The sequence below is a fragment of the Saccopteryx leptura genome, chromosome 1 (assembly GCF_036850995.1).
Source record: "Saccopteryx leptura isolate mSacLep1 chromosome 1, mSacLep1_pri_phased_curated, whole genome shotgun sequence".
Lineage (NCBI taxonomy): Eukaryota > Metazoa > Chordata > Mammalia > Chiroptera > Emballonuridae > Saccopteryx > Saccopteryx leptura.
In genome coordinates, this window is record NC_089503.1 from 256,862,834 (window position 1) to 256,887,118 (window position 24,285).

At 47.9% G+C, this 24,285-nt stretch overlaps 1 protein-coding gene across 5 annotated transcripts in view; it reads right to left on the reverse strand.

Moving 5' to 3' along the window:
* Positions 1 to 24,285, reverse strand: part of MAST1 (microtubule associated serine/threonine kinase 1) — a 40,375-nt gene that overhangs the window by 11,979 nt on the left and 4,111 nt on the right. For 2 of the 5 annotated variants that reach the window (XM_066347912.1, XM_066347904.1), the window contains exons 1-12: positions 23,078 to 23,229; positions 21,383 to 21,471; positions 20,856 to 20,931; positions 18,840 to 18,918; positions 15,926 to 16,086; positions 15,737 to 15,812; positions 15,355 to 15,564; positions 9,542 to 9,643; positions 9,327 to 9,459; positions 9,180 to 9,247; positions 797 to 882; positions 499 to 707 (exon numbers count right to left, since the gene is read on the reverse strand). In XM_066347912.1, coding sequence (XP_066204009.1) covers positions 499 to 707; positions 797 to 882; positions 9,180 to 9,247; positions 9,327 to 9,459; positions 9,542 to 9,643; positions 15,355 to 15,564; positions 15,737 to 15,812; positions 15,926 to 16,086; positions 18,840 to 18,918; positions 20,856 to 20,931; positions 21,383 to 21,471; positions 23,078 to 23,160 — 1,372 coding nt within the window. In that variant the 5' untranslated portion in view covers positions 23,161 to 23,229. Of the gene's footprint in view, positions 1 to 498; positions 708 to 796; positions 883 to 9,179; positions 9,248 to 9,326; positions 9,460 to 9,541; positions 9,644 to 15,354; positions 15,565 to 15,736; positions 15,813 to 15,925; positions 16,087 to 18,839; positions 18,919 to 20,855; positions 20,932 to 21,382; positions 21,472 to 23,077; positions 23,230 to 23,411; positions 23,444 to 24,285 lie in introns of those variants that run through there. The other 3 variants (XM_066347941.1, XM_066347932.1, XM_066347921.1) reach the window with 3 other exon arrangements.

Sequence of the window (24,285 nt, forward strand, 5' to 3'; positions counted from 1 at the left end):
CTGTTCATGTCCCTGTCTATCCCTCTCTCTCTCTGTCTATGAAAAAAAAAAAAAAGATATAAGTAATATGGGAGACTGGGGGAAAGAGGGTATGTGGGAACTCAATGTACTTTCCAATCAATTTCTATAAATCTAAAACTGTTCTAAAAAATGAAGTCTATTAATTCTTTAAAAATAGATGTATAATGGACAAACATGTTTGGATGAAAAAACAGATGGATTATCAAATTAATAGATGGAAGAATAGATGGATAATTGGATGCGTGTATTGATATTGAATAAAATGGAAACAGACTAATAGATGGCTGGACAGAAATAAACAGTTAAAGGAAGGAAGGAAGGAAGGAAGGAAGGAAGGAAGGAAGGAAGGAAGGAAGGAAGGAAGGAGAAAAGAAAGAAAGAAAGAAGCAAATGGAATGTATATGGTGACTGGGACTCAAGCAGGCCTGACCAACATGAATCCCCCATCTTCCCTACAGCCCCTCAAGGCAGCCACACCTTCCACATATTCCATGACCATGCAGAGGTGGCGTCGGGTCTCAAAGGAGCAGAACATGCTGACCACAAAGGGATTCTCGGCGAAGGTGAGGATGTCGCGCTCCACGAAGGCCTGCTGGATCTGGTTGCGCAGGATCAGGTTCTGCTTGTTTATCTTTTTCATTGCGAAGCGCTGCCTGGTGTCCCGGTGCCGCACCAGGTAGACAGTGCTGCAGGGGGAGAGAGCGAGGACTGGCCATCACTTCGGAGACACCTGGTCTCTGTGACCTTCCCCGTGCCAGAGCCCAGGGTGGCTCACCCGTAAGCACCATTGCTTATGAGCTTGATGGTCTCAAAGTCATTCTCTCCAGGAGGTTTCTTAGCCTTGGTGCTGCTGCTGCGGCCCTGCAGGGGAAAGATGGAGACCACTACCATCATCATGATAATATTGGGACTTTTATTTCATTTTACCCATGGGTAAATTGAGGCACAGAGGGAGTGCGTCCTTCATCCAAGTAACAAAGTTACTGTATTCCCCCATGTATAAAATGCATCTTAAAAAAAAAAAAACAGGCCCTGGCCGGTTGGCTCCATGGTGGAGCGTCGGCCTGGCGTGCGGAGGTCCCTGGTTCGATTCCCGGCCGGGGCACACAGGGGGGGCACCCATCTGCTTCTCCGCCCCTCCCCCTCTCCTTCCTCTCTGTCTCTCTCTTCCCCTCCCGCGGCCGGGGCTCCATTGGAGCAAAAGATGGCCCTGGCCAGGGCGCTGGGGATGGCTCCTTGGCCTCTGCCCCGGGCACTGGAGTGGCTCTGGTCGCGCTGGAGCATCGCCCCCTGGTGGGCGTGCCGGGTGGATCCCGGCCGGCCGCATGCAGGAGTCTGTCTGGCTGCCTCCCCGTTTCCGGATTCAGATAAATTATTTTAAAAAAAACAAAAAACAAAAAAAACTTTGGGGTCGCCTGACCAGGCGGTGGCGCAGTGTATAGAGCATCGAACTGGGATGCAGAAGGACCCAGGTTCGAGACCCCGGGGTTGCTAGCTTGAGCGCGGGCTCATCTGGCTTGAGCAAAAAGCTCACTAGCATGGACCCAAGGTCGCTGGCTCGAGTGAGGGGTTACTCAGTCTGCTGAAGGCCCGCGGTCATGGCACATATGAGAAAGCAATCAATGAACAACTACAGTGTCGCAACAAAAAACTGATGATTGATGCTTCTCATCTCTCTCCATTCCTGTCTGTCTGTTCCTATCTATCCCTATATCTGATTCTCTCTCTGTCCCTGTAAAAAAAAAAACAAAAAAAACCCCAAAAAACAAAAAACAAAAAACTTTGGGGGTCTAAACACTGGGTGCATCCTATACAGTGGTTGTTGGTTTTTTACTTGCATTTCCTGCTTTTTTACGCTTTTTTTTGCACTCATTGTTGAAGACAATGATTCGTCATCAGACACAGATGAGGACAAGCTAATGGATGGCAGTTTACAGTGATGAGGAGCTGTATGAATTTTATGATGAATAAAACTTGAGTTCAATAACTTTATATAATACATTATTTTTTTCAAATTTCAGGCCCCAGAATTAAGGTGCATCTTATACATGGGAGCATATTATACATGGGAAAATATGTTACTCACAGCGAGGGAGTAACAAAATCAGGACTTGAACCCAAGACTTTCTGACTCTGAAACCATATCCCTAACTTCTTTCTACTAGGAAAAAAAGCCTACAAAATAATCACCTTAACATATAAAAAAGTCCTGTCAGGTTGGCTCAGTGGTAAAGTGTCGCCTTGCATGTGGATGTCCTGGGTCCGATTCCCACCAGGGCACACAGGAGAGGCTACCATCTGCTTCTCTACCCTTCTCTCTCTCTCTCTCTCTCTCTCTCTCTCTCTCTCTCTTCTCTCTCTCTCTCTCTCTCTTCCCCTCCTGCAGCCATGACTTGATAGGTTCAAGCTCACTGGCTGGGGGCACTGAGGATGGCTCAGTTGCAAGCATGGCTCCAGATGGGCAGAGCATCAGCCCCAGACCAGGGTTGCAGAGTGTATCCCAGTTGGGGCACATGCAGGAGCCTGTCTCTCTATTTCCCCTCCTCTCACTTGGAAAAGAAAACACACACACACACTCCCAGAAGTCAATAACAAAAAGTTTAACAACTGAAGAGAAAAAAATAGGTATGATATGTGAACTAGAATTAAGAGTTCTTTTTTGGTTTTTTGGTGTTTTTTTTTTACAGAGACAGAAAGAGAGTCAGAGAGAGGGATAGACAGGGACAGACAGACAAGAATGGAGAGAGATGAAAAGCATCAATCATTAGTTTTTTGTTGCAACACCTTAGTTGTTCATTGATTGCTTTCTCAAATGTGCCTTGACCATGGGCCTTCAGCAGACTGAGTGAACCCTTGCTCGAGCCAGCGACCTTGGGTTCAGCTGGTGAGCTTTGCTCAAATCAGATGAGCCTGCACTCAAGCTAGTAACCTCAGGGTCTCGAACCTGGGTCCTCCGCATCCTAGTCCGACGCTCTATCCACTGTGCCACCACCTGGTCAGGCGAATTAAGAGTTCTTAACGACATGAAAAGACACTCGACCTCACATATAATGACAGAAGGGCATATTAAAACTACTCAAACTACCCAAGATACCATTTTTCACCTAGTAGATTGGCAAAAAATATTCCAAAAAGCCGACAAACTTTGTGGGTAAAGCTGTGGAGAAACAGGTACTTTTATATGTCTTGCTGTTGAGAGTATAAATTGGTACAACCCCAATGGAAGGTACTATGGTGTATATCAGAATTACAAATGTACGTTCCAGCCCTGGTCAGTTTGCTCAGTGGATAGAGCGTCAGCCCAGTATATAGAGGTCCCAGGTTTGATTTTTGGTTAGGGCACACAAGAGAGATAGGAAGGGAGAGAGATGAGAGGCATCAACTTGCACTTTTGTCACTTTAGTTGTTCATTGGTTGCTTCTTATGTGCCTTGATGGCGCAGGTGTGGGGGCTCAAGCCGAGCCTGTGACTCCTAGCTCAAGCCATTGACATGATCCCACATTCAAGCTGGCGAGCCTGTGCTCAAGCCAGATGAACCTGTACTCAAGCCTGCAACCTCAGGGTTTTGAACCTGGGGCCACCTCAGGTCGACCCTCTATCCACTGCACCACCACTGGTTGGGCAGTTGAGGCACTTTTAGTTATTCACTGCTTCTCATATGCCTTGACCAAGGGGCTTCAGCCAAGCCAGTGACTCACTTGCTCAAGCCAGTGACATTGGCTCAAGCAGCGACCTTGGGGTTCAAGCCAGCGACCATGAGATCACATTGATGATCCCATGCTTAAGCTGGTGAGCCAGTGCTCAAGACAGATGGGCCTATGCTCGAGCTGTTGACCTTGGGGTTTCAAACCTGGGACCTCAGCATCCCAGGTCAACACTCTATCCACTGTTTCACTACCAGTCAGGCCAAAGAAACTATTTACATAAATATTACACAAAAGATCTATGAAATTGAAAAAATATTGAACTAATATGCTCCTAAAAATGTAGCCTAAAAACTTCTTGGGGCAGTTATGCAGGTAGCAGCTATGAATAGCCAGACACAAGGCATCATGTACTACAAGTTTAGTGGCTTCATGCAGAAATTTATAGAAACCTGACCAGGTGGTGGGACAGTGGATAGAGTGTCAGACTGGGACATGGAAGACCCAGGTTTGAAGCCCCAAGGTTGCTGGCTTGAGAGCAGGCTCACCAGTTTGAGCAAGGTGTTTCTGGCTTGAGCATGGGGTCATAGACATGACCCCAAGGTCGTTGGCTTGAAGCCCAAGGTCACTGGCTTCAGCCCATGGTTGCTGGCTTGAGCAAGGGGTCACTTGCTCTGCTGTAGCCCCCCAGTCAAGGCACATATGAGAAAGCAATCAATGAACAACTAAGGAGACTAAGGTGCCACAATGAAGAATCGATGCTAGCCCTGGCCGGTTGGCTCAGCGGTAGAGCGTCGGCCTAGCGTGCGGAGGACCCGGGTTCGATTCCCGGCCAGGGCACACAGGAGAAGCGCCCATTTGCTTCTCCACCCCTCCGCCGCGCTTTCCTCTCTGTCTCTCTCTTCCCCTCCTGCAGCCAAGGCTCCATTGGAGCAAAGATGGCCCGGGCGCTGGGGATGGCTCTGTGGCCTCTGCCTCAGGCGCTAGAGTGGCTCTGGTCGCAACATGGCAACACCCAGGATGGGCAGAGCATCGCCCCCTGGTGGGCAGAGCTTCGCCCCATGGTGGGCGTGCCGGGTGGGGTGGATCCCGGTCGGGCACATGCGGGAGTCTGTCTGACTGTCTCTCCCTGTTTCCAGCTTCGGAAAAATGAAAAAAAAAAAAAAAAAAAAGAATCGATGCTTCTCATCTCTCTCCCTTCCTGCCTGTCTGTCCTTATCTGTCCCTCTCTCTGTCACAAAAAAAAAAAAAAAAAAAAAAAAAAGAAAAAGAAAAAGAGAAAGTCATAGGAGTATGGGTTTCATATGTTCCACAGGGATTAAAGTCTATGGTTTCCATAAAAGCATCACCTATCATTTTGCTACACCAACTAAACTAACTTCTGACAAATGCTGGGTAAAATAAAGTTCCAGAACTTCAGAAATCTAATGGTGTGCCCATATACCAGAAATGAAGCCTGCCTGACCAAATGCTTTACTGGACCACCATGACACTGACAGTGGGAGGGACCATCTACTGTCTGATTGCCCTCTACATGACTTCACAGCCCAGAAATAAATGAGTTAGGCTGCAAAGGACTGGTACTTTTTGGCATAAACTTTTTGAATTTTTTTTTACTTGAATGGCCTACTTAATATTTTGCAAGAAAAAAGAGAAAGAAAATAAGACAATATATTGGTTTGTTTATAAAATGCATGTGGCCTGTCAGAGCTCATTCAACAGTTAAAACTATTATTTTTAGGTTCTGGCAGGTTGGCACAGTGGATAGAGCATCAGCCTGGTGTGAGGACAGCTCGGGTTCAATCCCCGGTCAAGGCACACAAGAGAAATGACCATCTGCTTCTCTTCCCCTCCTTCTCCCCCTTCTCTCTCTCTTCCCCTCTTGCAGCCAGTGGCTTGGTTGGTCCGAGTGTCAGCCTCAGGCACCGAGGATAGCTTGGTACTCGAGCATTGGTTCTAGACAGGGGTTACCAGGCGGATCTCTGTCAGGGCACATGCAGGAGTCTCTCTATCTCCCTTCCTCTCACTTAAATAAAAGAAAAGAAAAACCTATTATTTATTATTTTTATTGATTTTAGAGAGAGAGAAAGGAAGAGAGTGAATCATCAATTTGTTGTTCCACTTATTTATGCATTCATTGGTTGAGTCTTATATGTGCCCTGATGGGGTTCAAACTCACAATGTTGGTATACTGAGACAATGCTCTAACCCAGGGGTAGTCAACCTTTTTATACCTACCACCCACTTTTGTATCTATGTTAGTAGTAAAATTTTCTAACCGCCCACTGGTTCCACAGTAATGGTGATTTATAAAGTAGGGAAGTAACTTTACTTTATAAAATTTATAAAGCAGAGTTACAGCAAATTAAAGCATATAATAATAATTACTTACCAAGTACTTTATGTCGGATTTTCGCTAAGTTTGGCAGAATAAATCTTTATAAAACAACTTACTATAGTTAAATCTATCTTTTTATTTGTATTTTGGTTGCTCCGCTACCGCCCATCATGAAAGCTGGAATGCCCACTAGTGGGTGGTAGGGACCAGGTTGACTGCCACTGCTCTAACCAATGGAGCTACTCAGCCAGGGCAAAACTAGTGTTCAAAGAAATGCTGCTCCTCTTCAAGTTTGGGCTCTTGATTTCCTTGGAGGTTCTGGATAAAGGTTGAATATACACTCATCAACAGCAGTCTGTACTGAGGTCCTTGGAGACTTAGGGTCATAGGGTGCAGAAGCCTTTCTGAGAAAGGAAGACAAAAGCCAAGGCCAGGTACATGAAATGAGGAGTTTGAGTTTGTAGTTATCTTGGAGATTTTTCCATCTTGCAGTAAAATGTTAATACAGATTATTTGCAGCATGCCTCTATTCATTGGGCAGTTTATTTCAAAGGGTTATTATTTGCCGCATCTCAGATCGTTAGTGAAATTTTATGTGTATTATTATGTATTTATTAAATATGGGAACAGAACACCTGTTTAATGTTACATTTTAGACTGATGTCTGTTTTATTTACTTATTATTTTTTTAATTTTTATTTATTTATTTTGTGACAGAGAGAGTCAGAGAGAGGGACAGACAGGAAGGGAGAGAGATGAGAAGCAGAGAAGCATCAATTCTTTGTTGCGGCACCTCAGTTGTTTGTTGATTGCTTTCTTATATGTGCCTTGACTGGGGTTCACAGCAGACTGAGTGACTCTTTGCTCAAGCCAGCAACCTTGGGATCAAGTTGGTGAGCCTTGCTCAAACCAGATAAGCCCATGCTCAAGCTGGCGACCTCAGGGTTTCAAACCTGGGTCCTCCGCATCCCAGTCTGACGCTCTATCCACTGCACCACCACCCGGTCACGCTGATGTCTGTTTTATTAATGCAGCTGTGACACAAAGTCTCCTTTACCTTTAAAAATGTTAGGACTTTTTTTTTTTTGAAAAGATGGGTATAAATTTATTAATACATTTGAAAGAGCATTTCCTGTTATGCATGTTTAAGAAAACAGCACCTTGAAGAAGTTTCGATGTATTTACAGCAAGGTTGGGCGGGCCCCACGCCCTTTTCTGTGCACAGGGCTACTTGAGCAGTGTCTAGCTGACATCCACTTCTTTGGGATTTTCAAATCTGCTTTTTTTTTCTGAAGTTGGAAATGGAGAGGCAGACTCCCGCATGCACCCAACCAGGATCTACCAGGCATGCCCACCAGGGGGCGATACTCTGCCCATCTGGGGCATCGCTCTGTCGCAACCAGAGCCATTCTAGGGCCTGAGGCAGAGGCCATGGAGCCATCCCCAGCACCCGGGCCAACTTTGCTCCAATGGAGCCTCGGCTGCAGGAAGGGAAGAGAGAGAGACAGAGAGGAAGGAGAAGGGGAGGGGTGGAGAAGCAGATGGGCGCTTCTCCTGTGTGCCCTGGCCAGGGATTGAACCTGGGACTCCCCCACGCCAGGCCGACACTCTACCACTGAGCCGAACGGCCAGGGCTCAAAAAATGTTATGACTTTTAAATTATTATTTGATTGTGTAATAAATACATAAATAATAATAAGAAAAAAGAATGTAGCCTAAAAATACCTGACATAAAATTGACAGAATTACAGGGAGAAATTGCTCAAAACAAGGATTTAACATATATCTCTCAGAAACTATGAGATCAATCAGACCAGAAAAAAAAAAAAGAATAGGGAGATGGAAGATTTGAATCACTCAATTAACAAGTTTGATTGAATGGAATTATATAGAATTCTACAAACAACAATTAAAGATAAATACCTTTTTAGAGTTTTAGACTTTTGAGTGATGTCATTCCATTACCTATTCAAAAAATTAAACAAATGAAGTTCTTTTAAATATATATATTTACATATATATAGGAAAGATTTTGTGTGTGTGTGTGTGTGTGTGTGTGTATGTATGTGTGTGAATTTATAGATTCAATTTGAAACAAAGGTTAGAAACTCAAATGCCTTCAGGGGCTAGGCAGACCAGGTGGGGACCGCGGGTGACTGGTAGATACCCCATATCATAGGGCAGCCCCACTCAGCGCCAGCTAGTTCCACCATAGTATTGTTAGTACTGGTGCTTTTTTTCAAAATAAGGCCCAACCCTAGGTTTGAGGCCTTCTGATTTTTATATTTTGCTTCAAAATTTTGAAAAACACTAGACAGTTCAGAGAAAACACAGCCATGGTCATTATGACAGGTAGTTTACACTAGACATGTGGAACATCGAAAGTGCGGCGGGGGTGAGATGATGGCAATTTTGACTATGTCGAGCTCTTAACGTGGGAAGACACACAACTCGATCAAAACCTCATGCATGGTTCCTTAGTATCTTAAACATAGAATTACCATATTATCCAACAATTCTTCGGCTGGGTATATACTCAAAAGTTTGAAACAGTTCTTCAAATACTTGTACACAAGTGTTCATAGGAGCACTAGTCACACAATAGCCAAAAGATAGAAACAACCATGTCCCTCAGTGGACAACGGATAAACAAATATAATATACCCATACAATAAAATATTATTTGGTCTTAAAAAGGAATGAAGCTCTGATTCATGCTACAACATGGATAAATTTAAAAAAAATTTTTCCAGACAAAATGCCACAGAGTGAATGATTCCATGTACATGAAATGTTTAGAACAAGTAAAGCCACAGAGACAGAAAGCAGGGGCCAGGGGGGAGGGGAGAATGGGGAATAACTGCCTAATGAGTAGTTTCCTTTTGGGCTGATGAAAACCTTCCAGAACTAGATAGAGGTGATGTCTGCACAACATTGTAAATGTACTAAAGACACTGAACTATTCAGTTTAAAATGGTCAAAACAGTACATTTTATGTTATACGTACTCACAAGGAAAAAGGCCCATGGAAGAAGAGCTATTATTAACCTATTTGACAGACAAGGAAACTGAGACTCAGCGCAGGGACCAAGAGGTCTACCCAGACTGCATGCAGAGAACCAGAAGGTGAGTCCCACCTGTACAGCCAGAACCAAAGTGCAGAATGCAGGTCTTACCTCAGACAGGTCGTCCTGCTCTGGCGTGTTGGAGCCACCACTGTCCTGTTCCTCCAGATGCACCACTTCTAGGAAAGGACTGAAAGTGAGTGGAGGGTAGGGTCTCAGTGGGTTCACCTCCAGCCCCCTGTGCCCACCAGCTGTCACCTGGAAAAGGGTCCCGGGTGAGGCCCAGCTGGCGGATGATATAACGAGGGATGTCTGTCTTGACGAGGTGGCCCTCCTTGGCATGTCCCTCAGCTGCCTCTAGCAAATGGTAGAACTCCTCGGGGTTGAATTCCTGAGGCAGGGCAAGGTTGGGCTAGTGGTGGGCCCTAAGGGGCCCCTGCCAGAGCCCCTTGCCACCCTCCCAGCTCCCTCACCAGGCACTCCAGCAGCCTTGCAGGGCGTGAGATGATGATGAGCAGTTTCTTCACCAGCTGAGTGACGAAAGCTACCTCCAAGCTCTCGGAACGTTCATAGGCCTGGTAAGGGGGGAACAGTGGGGGTGGGGTTCACAGGTGCTCCGCTTGAGCCAGGCCCCCCCAACCCCACCAGCTACACACTGCTGGTATCACATTTTGTGTGTGTGTGTGTGTGTGTGTGTGACAGAGACAGAGAGAAACAGAAAGAGAGACAGATAGGAAGGGAGAGAGATGAGAAGCATCAATTCTTTGTTGCAGCACGTTAATTGTTCATTGATTGCTTTCTCATATGTGCCTTGACCAGGGGGCTCCAGCAGAGCCAATGACCCCTTGCTCAATTTAGTGACCTTAGGCTCAAGCTGGTGAGCCTTGCTAAAACCAGATGAGCCCGCGCTCAAACTGGCAACCTCAGAGTTTCGAATCTGGGTCCTCCACGTCCCAGTTCGATGCTCTATCCACCGTGCCACCGCCTGGTCAGGCTGTTGTCACATTTTATAGGTGGGAAAACTATAGGTGGGCCACGAGGCCCAGTCTGCATGGTAATAATAATGATCATTATTATTATTACAGACACTGTCTTAAGACATTCACTCATTCAATTCATGTTCAGAACAGCCCTATAATTTGAGCTAAATTAGAGTCCCACAGATAGGCTCTCCGCTGGTATGCCTGAGTGGGTCTGCACTTCTCCTTCAGGTTGCTGCTCTGTTGTCACTTCATCATGGAGGCCTGCCTTAATCTCCCCATCTAATTTTTTTTTAATTTTTATTTATGTATTTTTATTTTACTTCAGAGACAGAGAGAGAGTCAGAGTGAGGGATAGACAGGGACAGACAGACAGGAACAGAGAGAGATGAGAAGCATCAATCATTAGTTTTTCGTTGCGCATTGCAACACCTTAGTTGTTCACTGATTGTTTTCTCATATGTGCCTTGACTGTGGGCCTTCAGCAGACCGAGTAACCCCTTGCTTGAGCCAGTGACCTTGGGTCCAAGCTGGTGAATTTTTGCTCAAACCAGATGAGCCCACGCTCAAGCTGGCGACCTCAAGGTCTCGAACCTGGGTCTTCCGCATCCCAGTCCAACACTCTATCCACTGCGCCACCGCCTGGTCAGACTCCCCATCTTAATTTAATTGCACCCCACCTCCTAGCAGTACCCTCAATCACCATTATGCTATTTTACTTATTTTTTCTGACACATGAATACTCTCTAAATATGTCATATATATATTAATTTTTTTAAGTGAGAGACAGGAAGGGATAGAGATGAGAAGTATCAACTCATAGTTGCAGCACTTTGTTTGTTCACTGATTGCTTCTCATAATTGCCTTGACACGAGTGGGAAGCTCCAGCCAAGCCAGTGATCTCTTGCTCAAGCCAATGACCTTGGAATCATTTGGAATCATGTTTATCATCCCATGCTCAAGCCGGCGACCTCGCACTCAAGCTGGTGAGCCTGTGCTCAAGCTGGATGAGTCTACACTCAAGACGGCGACCTTGCGGTTTTGAACCTGGGTCTTTAGCATCCCAAGTCAATGCTGTATCCACTGTGCCACCACCGGTCAGGTGTCATATATTAATTTTAAAAAAGATTTTACTTATTGATACTAGAGAAAAAAGAGAGAGAGAAAGGGTAGGGAGGAGCCAGAAGCATTAACTCATAATAGTTGCATCTTGTGTATGTGCCTTGACCGAGCAAGCCCAGGGTTTTGACTGGGCAAGTCCAGCATTCTAGATTGATGCTTTATCCATTATGCCACCACAGGTCAGGCATCATATATTAATTTATCTATCATGTCTATCAGGGTGAGGCAAAGAGGCACTCACCTTGGCTCCAAAAACCTCATTCTTCAAGATCACTAATATTTTAATGCAATATTTTAAAAATCAAAATGAATGCAAAAAATCCATGACAAGCAAAAGAGCAAAATTTAAATAAGGACAGGATCCAAAAGGGCTGTGCACAGGCATAATGGAGCTTGAAGCAAAAGGAAAAGTGAGTGACAATCTATATATGCTTTTAAGATCATTAATGGTTTTAATAAAAATATTATTTATTGGTAAGTTTGTTTCTATTAAAACCAGGGAAGTGCCTGACCAGGCAGCGGCGTAGTGGATAGAGCGTCGAACTGGGATGCGGAGGACCCGGGTTTGAGACCCCAAGGTCACCAGCTTGAGTGAGGGCTCATCTGGTTTGAGGAAAAGCTCACCAGCTTGAACCCAAGGTCGCTGGTTCCAGCAAAGGTTTACTTGGTCTGCTGAAGGCCCGCAGTCAAGGCACATATGAGAAAGCAATCAATGAACAACTAAGGTGTTGCAACGTGCAATGAAAAACTAATGATTGATGCTTCTCATCTCTTTCCATTCCTGTCTGTCTGTCCCTGTCTATCCCTCTCTCTGACTCACTCTCTGTCTCTGTAAAAAATAAAAATAAATAAATAAAAATTTAAATTCTAGTTTAATTATAAACAAAATATTTAATCTAAAATAATGTTAAGTTTTAATATATCTATTTTTCAACTTTTTCAGTAATGAATATTCCAGGGGGGAAAATTAATCATCCTGGTCCCAGCCTTGATGCCTATTGTTTACCTTCTGTTTCTTCCTGCTAGAATGTCAGCTTCCCTAGGGCAGGGGATTTTGTTTATTTCCAGCTGATTCTCCAGCTTTTAGGCCAGTGCTGTCCCCAGAATAAGTGCTTAATAAATATTCATAGCATTAAAGAATGAGTGAGTCCCCTTTTTATAGTAGAAGCACAGAGATTAAGTGATTTTGGCAAAGATAGCACAGTAAATAAGTCATGAGCTGGACGTAAATCTAGGCTGTTTGGAGTCTGTGCTTTCAACATCTATAGACCTAGTAGCAGAATCCAAACTCAAACCCGATCCTATGCCAAAGGATATAATCATACTAACATCCTGTCCTTCAGGGCAAAGGGACAGACCAGAGCCCCATATTCTGGTCCTTCTACCCTTATCCAACCTCATTTCCTCAATATAGTACAGTCACTTGCATTCTGTGCTTCTGGAATTTTTCAAACTGCCTGTTTTCCTGAGGGCCTTTGCATGTGCTGTTCACCCTGTTCAACACATTTCCCCCAGCTTTTCTCATAGCTGCCACCTCCTTATTATTTTTTTCCCAATTTCAATCCACCTCCTCTGGGGAGGCCTCCTGGACCCTATAAGGGAAGCCTTAACACTCCATCTGGTTGCTCTGTTCTTTTTGCTTCATAGCCTTAAGCATCAGTTTGAAATCAATGACTTCCTTGATTTGCTTGTTTTCATGTCCCTATCCATCTATATCTAGGATATCAACCCCAGGAGGGCGGGAATATTTCTCTAGTTTGTTCACTGCTGTTGTCCCAGTGCCCCAGCACAGTGCCGAGCACACACTAAATTTTCAATAAATGTTACCATTATCATGGAATGGGGCACTATCTTGTTTACTTTCATTTATTCATCCATTCATCCATCCATTTAGTCAACTTTTAAAATCTTACTTTAAAGAGAGAGAAAAGGAGAAAAAGAAAGAGAGAAACATCAATTTGTTGTTCTACTCATTCAAGCATTCAGTGGCTGACTCTTGTATGTGCCCTGACCTGGGTTTGAATCTGCAACTGTGAGTGTATCAGGATGACACTCTAATCAATTAAGCTACCTGGTCAGGGCCATTTAATCAACATTTATTGACCAACTACTGTGTGCGGACACTGTGCTGGGCATTCGAGATACAACAGGGAACAAATAGCCAACCTCACCACTCACCTGTGGAACTGACATTGGAGTAAATGGGACAAGCCCAGGAGTATGGCTGTGCCTTTTTGCCTTCCCCCTCTTTTTCCCCACAGTCATGCATCTCCTAAACTCTAAGGGACCCCACCAGACTTGCCACCAGGGGAGCAATGGACAGTGGCAGCTTGTTCTTTTGAACCTTTCTCGAAGGCCCCTTTTTCTCTGACTTCTCGGTGAGCCAAAGCAGCCCTGCCTAGGCTCTCTGTTGCTGCTTCTATCCTAAGCCCTTCACTATTTCACTGTTCTCAGCTTTAATAAATGTATTTGCAAAATTTAAATAAAAGATAAGAAAAAACACATTGTGATGGATGGTGTTAAGTGCTATGGTAAAATCTAAAGAGACAGTGGGTAGCCCTGCTCTGACCTGTGGTGGCGCAATGGATAAAGCATAGACCAGAGCGTCGGCCTGGTGTGTGGATGTCCCAGGTTTGATTCCTGGCCAGGGCACACAGGAGAAGCACCCATCTGCTTTACCACCCTTCCCCCTCTCCTTTCTCTCTATCTCTCTCTTACACTCCTGCATCCAAGGCTCCATTGGAGAAAAGTCAGCCCAGGCACTGAGGATGGCTCCATGGTCTCCACCTCAGGCACTAGAATGGCTCTGGTTGTAAGGAGCAATGCCCCAAATGGGCAGAGGATTGCGCCCTGGTGGACCTTCCGGGTGGATCCCCATCTGGCGCTTGCCAGAGTCTGTCTTTCTGCCTTCCTACTTCTCACTTAAAAAAAAAATACAGCCTGACCAGGCGGTGGCACAGTGGATAGAGCATAGGCCTGGGATGCAGAGGACCCAGGTTCGAGACCCTGAGGTCGCCAGCTTGAGCGCTGGGCTCATCTGGTTTGAGCAAAAAGCTCACCAGCTTGAACCCAAGGTCCCTGGCTCCAGCAAAGGGTTACTTGGTCTGCTGAAGGCCCGCGGTCAAGGCACATATGAGAAAGCAATCAATGAACAACTAAGGTGTTGCAACGTGCAATGAAAAACTAATGATTGATGCTTCTCATCTCTCTCTGTTCCTGTCCATCCCTCTCTCTGACTCTCTTTCTGTCTCTGTAAAACACACACACACACACACACACACACACACACACACACACTGGCCTGGCCTACAGTGGCACAGTGGATAAAGCATCGACCTGGAATGCTGAGGTCGCCAGTTTGAAACCCTGGGCTTGCCTGGTCAAGGCACATATGGGAGTTCATGCTTCCTGCTCCTCCCCCCTTCTCTCTCTTTTTCTCCTCTCTAAAATGAATAAATAAAATCTAAAAAAAAAAAAAAAAAAAAGTGGCCCTGGCCCGGTTGGCTCAGCGGTAGAGCGTCGGCCTGGCGTGTGGGGCACCCGTGTTCGATTCCCGGCCAGGGCACATAGGAGAAGCGCACATTTGCTTCTCCACCCCCCACCCCCTCCTTCCTCTCTGTCTCTCTCTTCCCCTCCCGCAGCCAAGGCTCCATTGGAGCAAAGATGGCCCGGGCGCTGGGGATGGCTCCTTGGCCTCTGCCCCAGGCGCTAGAGTGGCTCTGGTCGCGGCAGAGCGACACCCCGGAGGGGCAGAGCATCGCCCCCTGGTGGGCAGAGTGTCGCCCCTGGTGGGCGTGCCGGGTGGATCCCGGTCGGGCGCTTGCGGGAGTCTATCTGACTGTCTCTCCCCGTTTCCAGCTTCAGAAAAATATATATATATTAAAAAAAAAAAAAAGTGTGTGATGACTGTGAGCAGAGTAAGACATGTTAAACAGAGGGGTCTAAAAGGCCAATGTGAGAACTTGACATTGAGTAAAGACCTGAAGGAGGTTAAATATCTGCCTCCCCCATCAGATCTAGAGCAGGGACCACGTCCTTCTCTTCTACCCTGAATCCTCAGCTCCACGCCAGCGCCTAGAACGTGGTAGGAGCCCTCTGAGAAGGTTTGGGTGAAGAAAAGAAAGCATTGGCCTGATTTGGGGGTGCAGAATCTGGGATGAGGCCAGCCTCCCCGTGCACTCACATCCTGCAACAGCTTCTCTAGGTTCTCCTGCAATTCGTAAAAGTAGACGGTGGTAATTAGACCGTCGCGAGACTTGGTCAGGCAATCCCGGGCCAGCTCGATGATCTGGTGGTGGATGAAGCTGAGCACGCCGTCGGCCAATGGCAGCACGCTGTCAGGTTCATAGGTGCAGGTGAAGTCCCGCAACTTCTCCTCCATCTGTGCTGTAGCCTGGAGGCATGGAGGGATGGAGGCAGGGCAGGGACGGTAGTGCGGAGATTAGCCGAGGCTGATGCCGTCAGGAACCCGAGTTGCACGCGCCGGCCACCAGGGGACGCGCGGAGCTTAGGGGAGCTGGGCTCTGACAGCCTGACCTCCTTGCGGCGACCGGGCCCCGCCTTACCTTCGGGAACCTCTCCTTGTAGACGTGGTTCATCATCACGATCTCGTTGTCATAGGAGGAGGGGGAGCGCCCGGGGCTATGGAGAGAGAAGCACATTTTGTCCAGTTCCCTGCCCATTCGCGGGGACTAGGGTCTCGCAGTGCACAAGTCCTCAAATCACCAGCTTGGAGTTTGGGGATGCCGCCCCACCTGAGGCTCCGCGAGCGGGGCCGCACTGCCGGGGAGCGGCGGCCGCCATCCTCGTCCGTGATGCTCTCGGTGCTGCCGAAGTGTTTGGAGAGGAAGTGGAGCTCGTCCACGGTGGGCTGGTAGGGCAGCTGGTGCAGGCGCTCTTGGGAGGAGCAGGAAGACTGGGGGGAGGAGGAGGGGGAGGGCCGGGGTCAGAACTACAGCGGTCGTCCCATAGTCGGGACCCTGGGTTGAGATCCTGGGGCTGATGGACCACTGGCAAAGCTGGTATTGGGACCTGATTAGGATCCTAGAGTCCCAGGGCCCCAGTTGGTGACAGAGGGATGGGGACATGGGGATACATATAAGAACAGTGAGACAGACACAGACAAGGATGCGACTAGAGGGAGCCTATTAAAACCTGAGTCAAATCACCTCCCTCTGTTCAGAACCCTCCATGGCCCTCACCTTACTCAAGATGAACACCAAAGTCCTGCCCACAGCCCACAGTGTTCTGCATGAACATCTGGCCCTGCCTGCTGTCACCTCTGCCCACTCTACCCTTCACTTGTACTACTCCATCCACAGAGTTGTGACCTTCTTGACAGACCTTGAACAAAGCAGGCACACTCCTTCCTCAGGGTCTTTGCACTGACTGTTCCCTCTGCCTGGAGTACATCTACTATGGACTACTGTTCTTTCCTCAAATTTTTCCTTAAATTTCACCTCTTGGGGCGGCCTCCTCTGAACCTGTCAGTTTCTTTCTTTCTTTTTTTAACGATTTTTTAATATGTTTTTTATTTTATTTATTCATTTTTAGAGAGGAGAGAGAGAGGGAGAGAGAGAGGAGAGAGAGAGAGAGAGAGAGACAGAGAGAGAGAGGAGAGAGAGACAGAGAGAGAGAAGGGGGGAGGAGCTGGAAGTATCAACTCTCATATGTGCCTTGACCAGGCAAGCCCAGGGTTTCGAACCGGCGACCTCAGCATTTCCAGGTCGATGCTTTATCCACTGTGCCACCACAGGTCAGGCCTTTTTTAACTATTTTTAAAACTTATTCATTTTAAAGATTTTAGAGAGTGGGGGGGGGGGGAGATGAGAGACAAAGAGAGAGAGAGAGGATGGAGAGGAGCAGGAAGCATCAACTCCCATATGTGCTTTGACCAGGTAAGCCAGAGGTTTTGAACCAGTGACCTCAGCGTTCCAGGTCAATACTTTATCCACTGTGCTACCACAGGTCAGGCTACACACCTGTCACTTTCTATCCTTGCCTTATTTTGCTTTTTTTTGTGGTATTTATCTCCTGACTCATTACACCATTATTATTTATTTGCTACTACTGTCTGCTCAAGGGCAGGGACTAGCTCTGCTTGGTCCCTGGTAAGGGCTGGCATGCCATCAAGGCAAACAAAGACCCACAGACATCAGTGGAGAGACACAAGGACAGCCACTTGATTTTGTAAACAGAACTCTCTTTTAAACATCACATCACTCACTCCCCTGCTTGAAACTCATTACTCCAACCCTGGCAAGGTAGCTCAGTTGGTTAGAACATTGTCTTGATACACCAAGGTTGTGGGTTCAAACCCCTATCAGAGCACATACAAGAGTCAACCAATGAATGCATAAATAAGTGGAAAGACAAAATGGATGTTTTTGTCTCTATTCTCTCCCCCTCTCCATCTAAACAAACAAACAAACAAAAAACTGCCTGACCAGGTGGTGACGCAGTAGATATTGGCCTGGGAAACTGAGGACCCAGGTTCAAAACCCCGGGATAGCCAGCCTGAGTGTGGGATCATAGACATGACCCCAATGTTACTGGCTTGAGCCCAAAGGTCACTGGCTTGAAGCCCAAGGTCACTGGCTTGAGCAAGAGGTCACTTACTCAGCTGGAACCCCCCAGTCACGGCACATATGAGAAACCAATCAATGAACAACTAAGGTGTCGCAATGAAAAACTGATGGTTCTCATCTCTCTCCCTTCCTGTTTGTCCCTCTCTGTCTGTTTCTCTCTCCTGCTAAAAAAAATTAAAATTTTTTTTAAACTTCCAACCCCATCAGTATGTAATAAAATAGTCTTTAAATGTATATAATCTATGATCTACAAAAGCACAATTTCAAATAGTTCAGACTGAAATTTTAATACAATTTAATATAAAGAAAAAAAAAAGCCTTTCTGTGGCTTCCCCCTGCAAGTTCTCTGTTGCCCCTGGGAGTTTGCACATGATGTTCCCCATTCCTTAAACACCCTACCCTTCTTTGTTTCACCTGCCAAACTCCTGCCGATCCTGTCTTGGCTTCGATGCCAACTCTGTCAGGAAGCCTTCTTTCACTCTCCCCTCAGTTCAGTCAGGTGCCTCCTCTCTGCTATCACCTCCCTTTATAATATTCCCATCACAGTTTCAATCCCTCATGTTGCAAATGCCTTCTTATTGGTCTGTCTCCTCTCATGAGGGCTTTGTGAATCCTTGGACCCTGCTCAGCTTGTTGAGCCCACCCACCACATGACAGTCACATGATAAATGTCTGCTGAACATCACACCAATGGATGGGTGAGCAAACCAGAGACACAGGTAGAAAAGGGGGCAGACGAAGAGACAGACTTTGAGTACTGCAGTGAGTGAGCAAATGGACTCTGAATGAAGAATTGGGACTGGCTCTGGTCAGCAGCACACACTTGGGCAAGTGGCTTAATATAATTATCTGTAAAACAAGTCGGTGATGAATAGGGTCCCCTAGAAGATATGTCGAGGGTGGAGAACAGGGCTGAGGGTGAAGTGAGACCAGCAACTCACTAATAGATGAACAGGTGACACACTTGGAGGACAAGAAAAACCCAAAGCGCTCATTAAGGCCAGTCCAGCTGCTGGCCTGGGTGGGGGACTTCGGGTAGGAGGGTCCCCTGCCCACCCACTCACCCACCTACAACACTCACCGAGACAGTGGAGCTGGGTGTGTTGGTGCCATAGCCAGATGAAGGGAGTGAAGCCAGAGACCATCGGCGTCCATCCGCCCTGGAACCCAGCCAAGGTGCTCAGAGGCCGCCAGGTCCCACCAGTCCCCTCCCCCCCACTGCTCAGGTTGTGAGAGAAGCCACTGGCCATGGCCAGGGCAGGGGTTGGGGGAATATATCTGTCTCTGAGGTTCCTGAAGGCCCTCTGATTCAAAGAGGTAAAGAGACAGTCTTCCAGACTGGTACCAGTCTCCTCTGCTCCTTTGCATGATACTCCTCTCCTGCCATACTCAGAACACATTGGCTACCAGCATGGACCCCGAGGAGGGCCACAAGGCCCACTCAAGGAAGTCATCCCAGAGGACCCCAAAAGTCGACCCCTAGTGGATCCCACATGAGAAAGCTCTCAGAGGCAGACCCCCTGGTTCTTCCTAGACACACACACACACACACACACACACACACACTGACACACGCTCTCACATCAGTACATGCATGTTCACACTGTGACTCTGGTCCACATTCGCTAGTGTTAGTGTGACTAGTGAGGTCAAGGTCATGCACTGAAAGTAACACACATTCACACTTTCCCATATTAACACATACATGGACCCAAATATCACCCTTTCCCATATTAACACATAATTAATTGCACTTGCAAAAACAGACATCCAATCACATATAAACACAAAGACCCAGTACTCACACTCTAATACACACACACAGCCTCACACTCCCTTACACACTCTACACTTTCACATTCATACATACATTCAAGACGCCCTCACACAGTCAGTCACACATTCAAAATTCTTACAGCCACACACTCATTCACATTCCTACATAGATTATACACTCACATGGAGGCACACAGGGAGATGCATACTCCCTCACATATTCACATACATGTACGACCCTACAGGTACACATTCACACACTTTCACACTCACATGCTGATGCATACCTCCCATGGACACATGTGTAGGCACAGGCTACTTCACATACTCACAATCTCATAAACTTACACTCCACACATTGGCACCCAGATTGACAGTCACATAGACACACTGCAACACATTGGCCTCCTTCCTCCCTCCTCCCTCCAGGCACTGCCCTCACTCTGCCGTCTGCCTCCCAGCCACCTTCCATGTGGATGACCACATCAGGCCCAATCTCGGAGCCCTTTTCTGGTTCCCTAAGGCCCTCAGCTGAATTCCACTGACAAGAGGAGCCTTGCCCCACTCTATCCAAAGAGCTGTCCTCTGTCCCCACAGTCCAATGTGACTCCCACACCACAGCCTTCACCAGCCTTTACAGTAATCCTGGTTCTCTGGACTGCCACCCCTGCTCAACTCTGAGGATAGAGGGGGTATCATTTGTCCCTATGCTAAACTCCCAGAACACAGCATATGTTCAAACAACGCTTTTAGAATGAGTAAAGTTCAAAGAAAAAGAGACCCGCCCAAACACCCTGGTGACTCCCATAAGTTTCTCCTGAAAACATTGAAGGAATCTGTCTTCCTCCGCCGATTTCGCCAAAGGCCCCAGAAAATGCATTTAGAGACACTCCAGAAACACGTAGACACCCCTTCCCCAGAGGGAAACCTGAGATTCCACCTCCTGACCCTTCCAGAAATACCCCTAGGAACCCTTCCCCCCAACCCCCTCATTGGGGATTAAGAGTCCCTCGATGGGCACGGCTCAGTCTGAGCTTGTGCACTTCATTTCAGCTCCCCAGTCCTGTTGCTATGGAAACGCCTGGCCAGCAGCGCCAGGGAGACCGGTCGGTTGATGGGATTCTGGAGAGGCGTTTGGCCCCTCCTTCTTATAGGCCCGGCCCATAACGCTGGGCGCTGGTTCCCGCTGGGACATTGGGGCACTCTGAAGATCCCTCAAAGCCCTGGCTCAGGTCCAATTAGGAGGGGAACAGATGGCAACCCAGATGGTGGGTGGGGAGAGTTGGGCCGGGGTTCTGGGGCCCTGCGAACAAGGACTCACCTTCGGGAAGATGCAAACGAGAAGTGGGCGGGGGTGTTGGGGGAGAAGTTGCGGGGGCTGTCCAGGGGACTGCTACCTGTGGTGGGAAGAGGGGCATCTTTAGTCCTGGGCTGGATGGCAATCCCATGAGACTTCTTGATTCCCAAAGTGGGTTGCAAGCAGCAGCCGCTCCCTCCTTAGTGCCGCAGTGTGAGTAGACCACCCACCTTTCGCTGTGGTTCCGCTTTTCGAAGACGTTTTGGTACCGAGTTAGCCCGGCCCTTTCAAGCCAATTCTGCCTTCCTCTGACATAGCCATGCCCCTCGAGTGTGGATCCTTCCTTCTGCCCCATCCCCTTACCAAACTAGCTTCGCCCACCAATAATCGCCCCACTGCTAACTGACCGCGCCCACGCAGCGATGACCACGCCACTTGTCCAATCTGGGCTCTCCTCTGTCCAAAGGGCCCACCCCTCCTGCAGCATAGATACACCCCTCACCTATGGCCACACCTGCTCTAGTCTGGTCCACACCCACCATCTGTCTCACCCAGGTGTCCAGGCAGTGGAGAGTGGGGTCGCGGCAGCGTGGGCGAAGTGCTGGTCAGGATGAGGCTTTTCCGGTTACTGGTGCGGCAGCTTCGGGGAAAGGGAGGTAAAGGTGCCGGGGGGCAGCCCAGAGAGTTTGTGAACCCAACCAACCACCCTCCTTTTCTAGGAAGTATCCCCTCAGAAAACTATTCAGAGAAGGCAGTCAAGGAGAAGGCAGTGGAGGCCTTGGCAGGGCTGCATATGGGAGGGGATGCAGGTGTGACGTTATGTGAGAGACTTCTGGTGTGAAACATGTGTGACCATGTGGGGCATAGAGTCAGTCAGTCACGGAATGATAATCATGTTGTCTATGTGACACTATGGGAGATACTTAGCATGTTTGTGTAGGTCTGTGTGTCACATCTGCTGTGTATATCCATGTGTGGCACCCAGTGTATGAGTTCACCATTGGGCACATCTTAGTGTGACATCATGGCATGTGTGACAGTCCTGTGTTTATCTGTATGACACAACCTGTACCTGCCTATGTGATGCATTGTGTAATGCCACTGGTGTATGACTAGATGTGTCGCTGTGTGCTGTAACATCTGCATAATGTAGGATTTGTTTCATGTGTGTCTATGTCTCTATGTGGCATTCTAATTCTGTATAAGACGTTGTCCTTCCATCTGCATGTGACTTTCACTATAAGTGTCTATGAGTATCATCTGCTTATCAACCTGTGACACTGGGCATGTCTGAGTGTGTGACATTCCCTATATGAGTCTTGCATGTGATAATGTGTAATGTGTGTGCCTCATTCTCTGAAAAGATTTCTTGTGTCTGTTATTCTGGCATCTGTGTGATAGATACAGCATGCAAACATGCTTAGGTGATATAATGTATTGTAACATTGGGTGCATGAATGTCATTGCCACACATGTAAGTGTGTGTGTCACCACAAAGGTAACATCTTATTACATGTACACAAGTATACACAATAGTGTACCTGTGGGTTTACTTCTTAGTGTATGATGCTGGGAGTGCCCCTGTGATCTGTGCAGGTCTCTAACCTATGTTACTGTATGGCTGGGTATGTGGCTCCCGGGTGTATCTGGGCCACTAGGACTGTTGTGTGTATATGTGGGTGTGACATCATGTCCTACGTGACGCTGTGTGTCACTATTTTCTGTATGAGTCTGTTGGGGGGATAAAAGTACCCCCCTTTCTTTCTGCCCTTCAGAATACAAGCTTCCGAGGAGGTAGCCCCCAACCACTCAATTCCCCTTACTGCCCCACCGTCCACCACAGTGACTGAGCACATTAGCTCGGCCAGAGCACACAACAGGGGGGTTAGGGGGAAGCCGGCTGCGGCTATTGTTCTGAAGGTGCCAAGCCCCTACCCTCCCCTTCTTGCCTTACCCCCTCTGAGCTGCTAGAGTCCACAGCAACAGCAGACAAAGACATCGCATACCCCCCACTCGGAGCAGTCCCCTTCCCCCCGCGGCCGTCCTTTCCAGATGCCCCCCAACCTCAACCCCACACTGCCCCTCATTCAGCCCCATTCCTGGCAGGAAGGCGCAGCGCGGCACCTCTGGCGCAGCTGGACCGGGTGCAGCATACTGGGCCCCGCCCTGAAGTAGCGGCCCAAGGGGCGGCTTGGATGGGGGAGGGCTGGGTCAGGTCTGAGGGATCGCGGAAGGGGGGGGTCTACCTCTTGGTGCGGCGGAACATACTGCCGCCAGGGAAGGAGGGCATCGAGAAATTGGAAAGCGCGGTCCAAAGAGAGTCAGACATGACCCGGCGGCGGCGACATGGTGGCAGGTGCGGCAGCAGCGGTGGCGGCGCAGGGAGCGAGCGGGCGGGGTGGAGGCTGGAGCCGCAGCGGGCAGAGGAGGGCGGGGGAGGGTAGGGACGCACAGCTGCCGCCTGCCAGGAGGGGGCGCTGCTGCACACCAGCGCTCTAGACCCCGCCCGCGCGCGCGTAGCGCCCCAATTCCGGCCGGAGAAGGGGCGTCCAGCCCAGTGCATCTCTCCCCAAGGCTCACCTGCTACTTTTCCGGGGCAGGGGCAAATCCTTCTGGAAGGCAAAGGAGCAAAATGATAAAGGTCAGCATAGGCCAGCAGCAGCTGCCCGCAAGTCTTCTCAGCCCCCTGGAGGAGAAGTTGGGTGGCACCGGCCCCTCATCAGCATCATCACCTGTACAATTGGCCATGCACGGAGGACTAGGGGGTGGGTACCAATTTGATTCCTCCCCCGACCCTCAGAGACCAGGACAAGGCCCCATAGAGGACTCCTGAGTGGGCATCTCTATGTATGTGCAAATGAAGTTGGAGTCTTTATTTGACAAATACTTCTTGAGCACCTACTGTATACCAGGCTTGGTGCTAGGCACTGGGGACACAGCAGTGAACGAGACAAAAATTCCTGCCCTTTTGGTACTAGCATTTAGAGGAGGGAAGCAGCCAATAAAGATCAATGTACAAGTGGACAGCATAATTTTAGACAGTAATAAGTGTCATGAATAAAATTAAGCAAGGTGATGTGACAAAAAAATGGATAGGAGGAGTCATGATGGTCTAAAATGGCTTTCTTTGGAGAGGTGACTTTTTTTTAATTTATTGATTTGAGAGAGAGAGAGAGAGAGAGAGAGAGAGAGAGAGGGACATTTATTTGTTTCTGTCTGTGCCCTGATGGGGAAACACCTTTGTGTATCAGGATAATGCTCTAACCAACTGAGCTATCTGGCCAAGAGGTAACTTTTTTTTTATACTTATTCTGTGTGTGTGTGTGTGTGTGTGTGTGTGTGTGTGTGTGACTGAGAGAGAGAGAGAGAGAGAAGGATAGACAGGAAAGGAGAGAGATGAGAAGCATCAATTCTTTGTTGCAGCACCTTAGCTCATTGATTGCTTTCTCACATG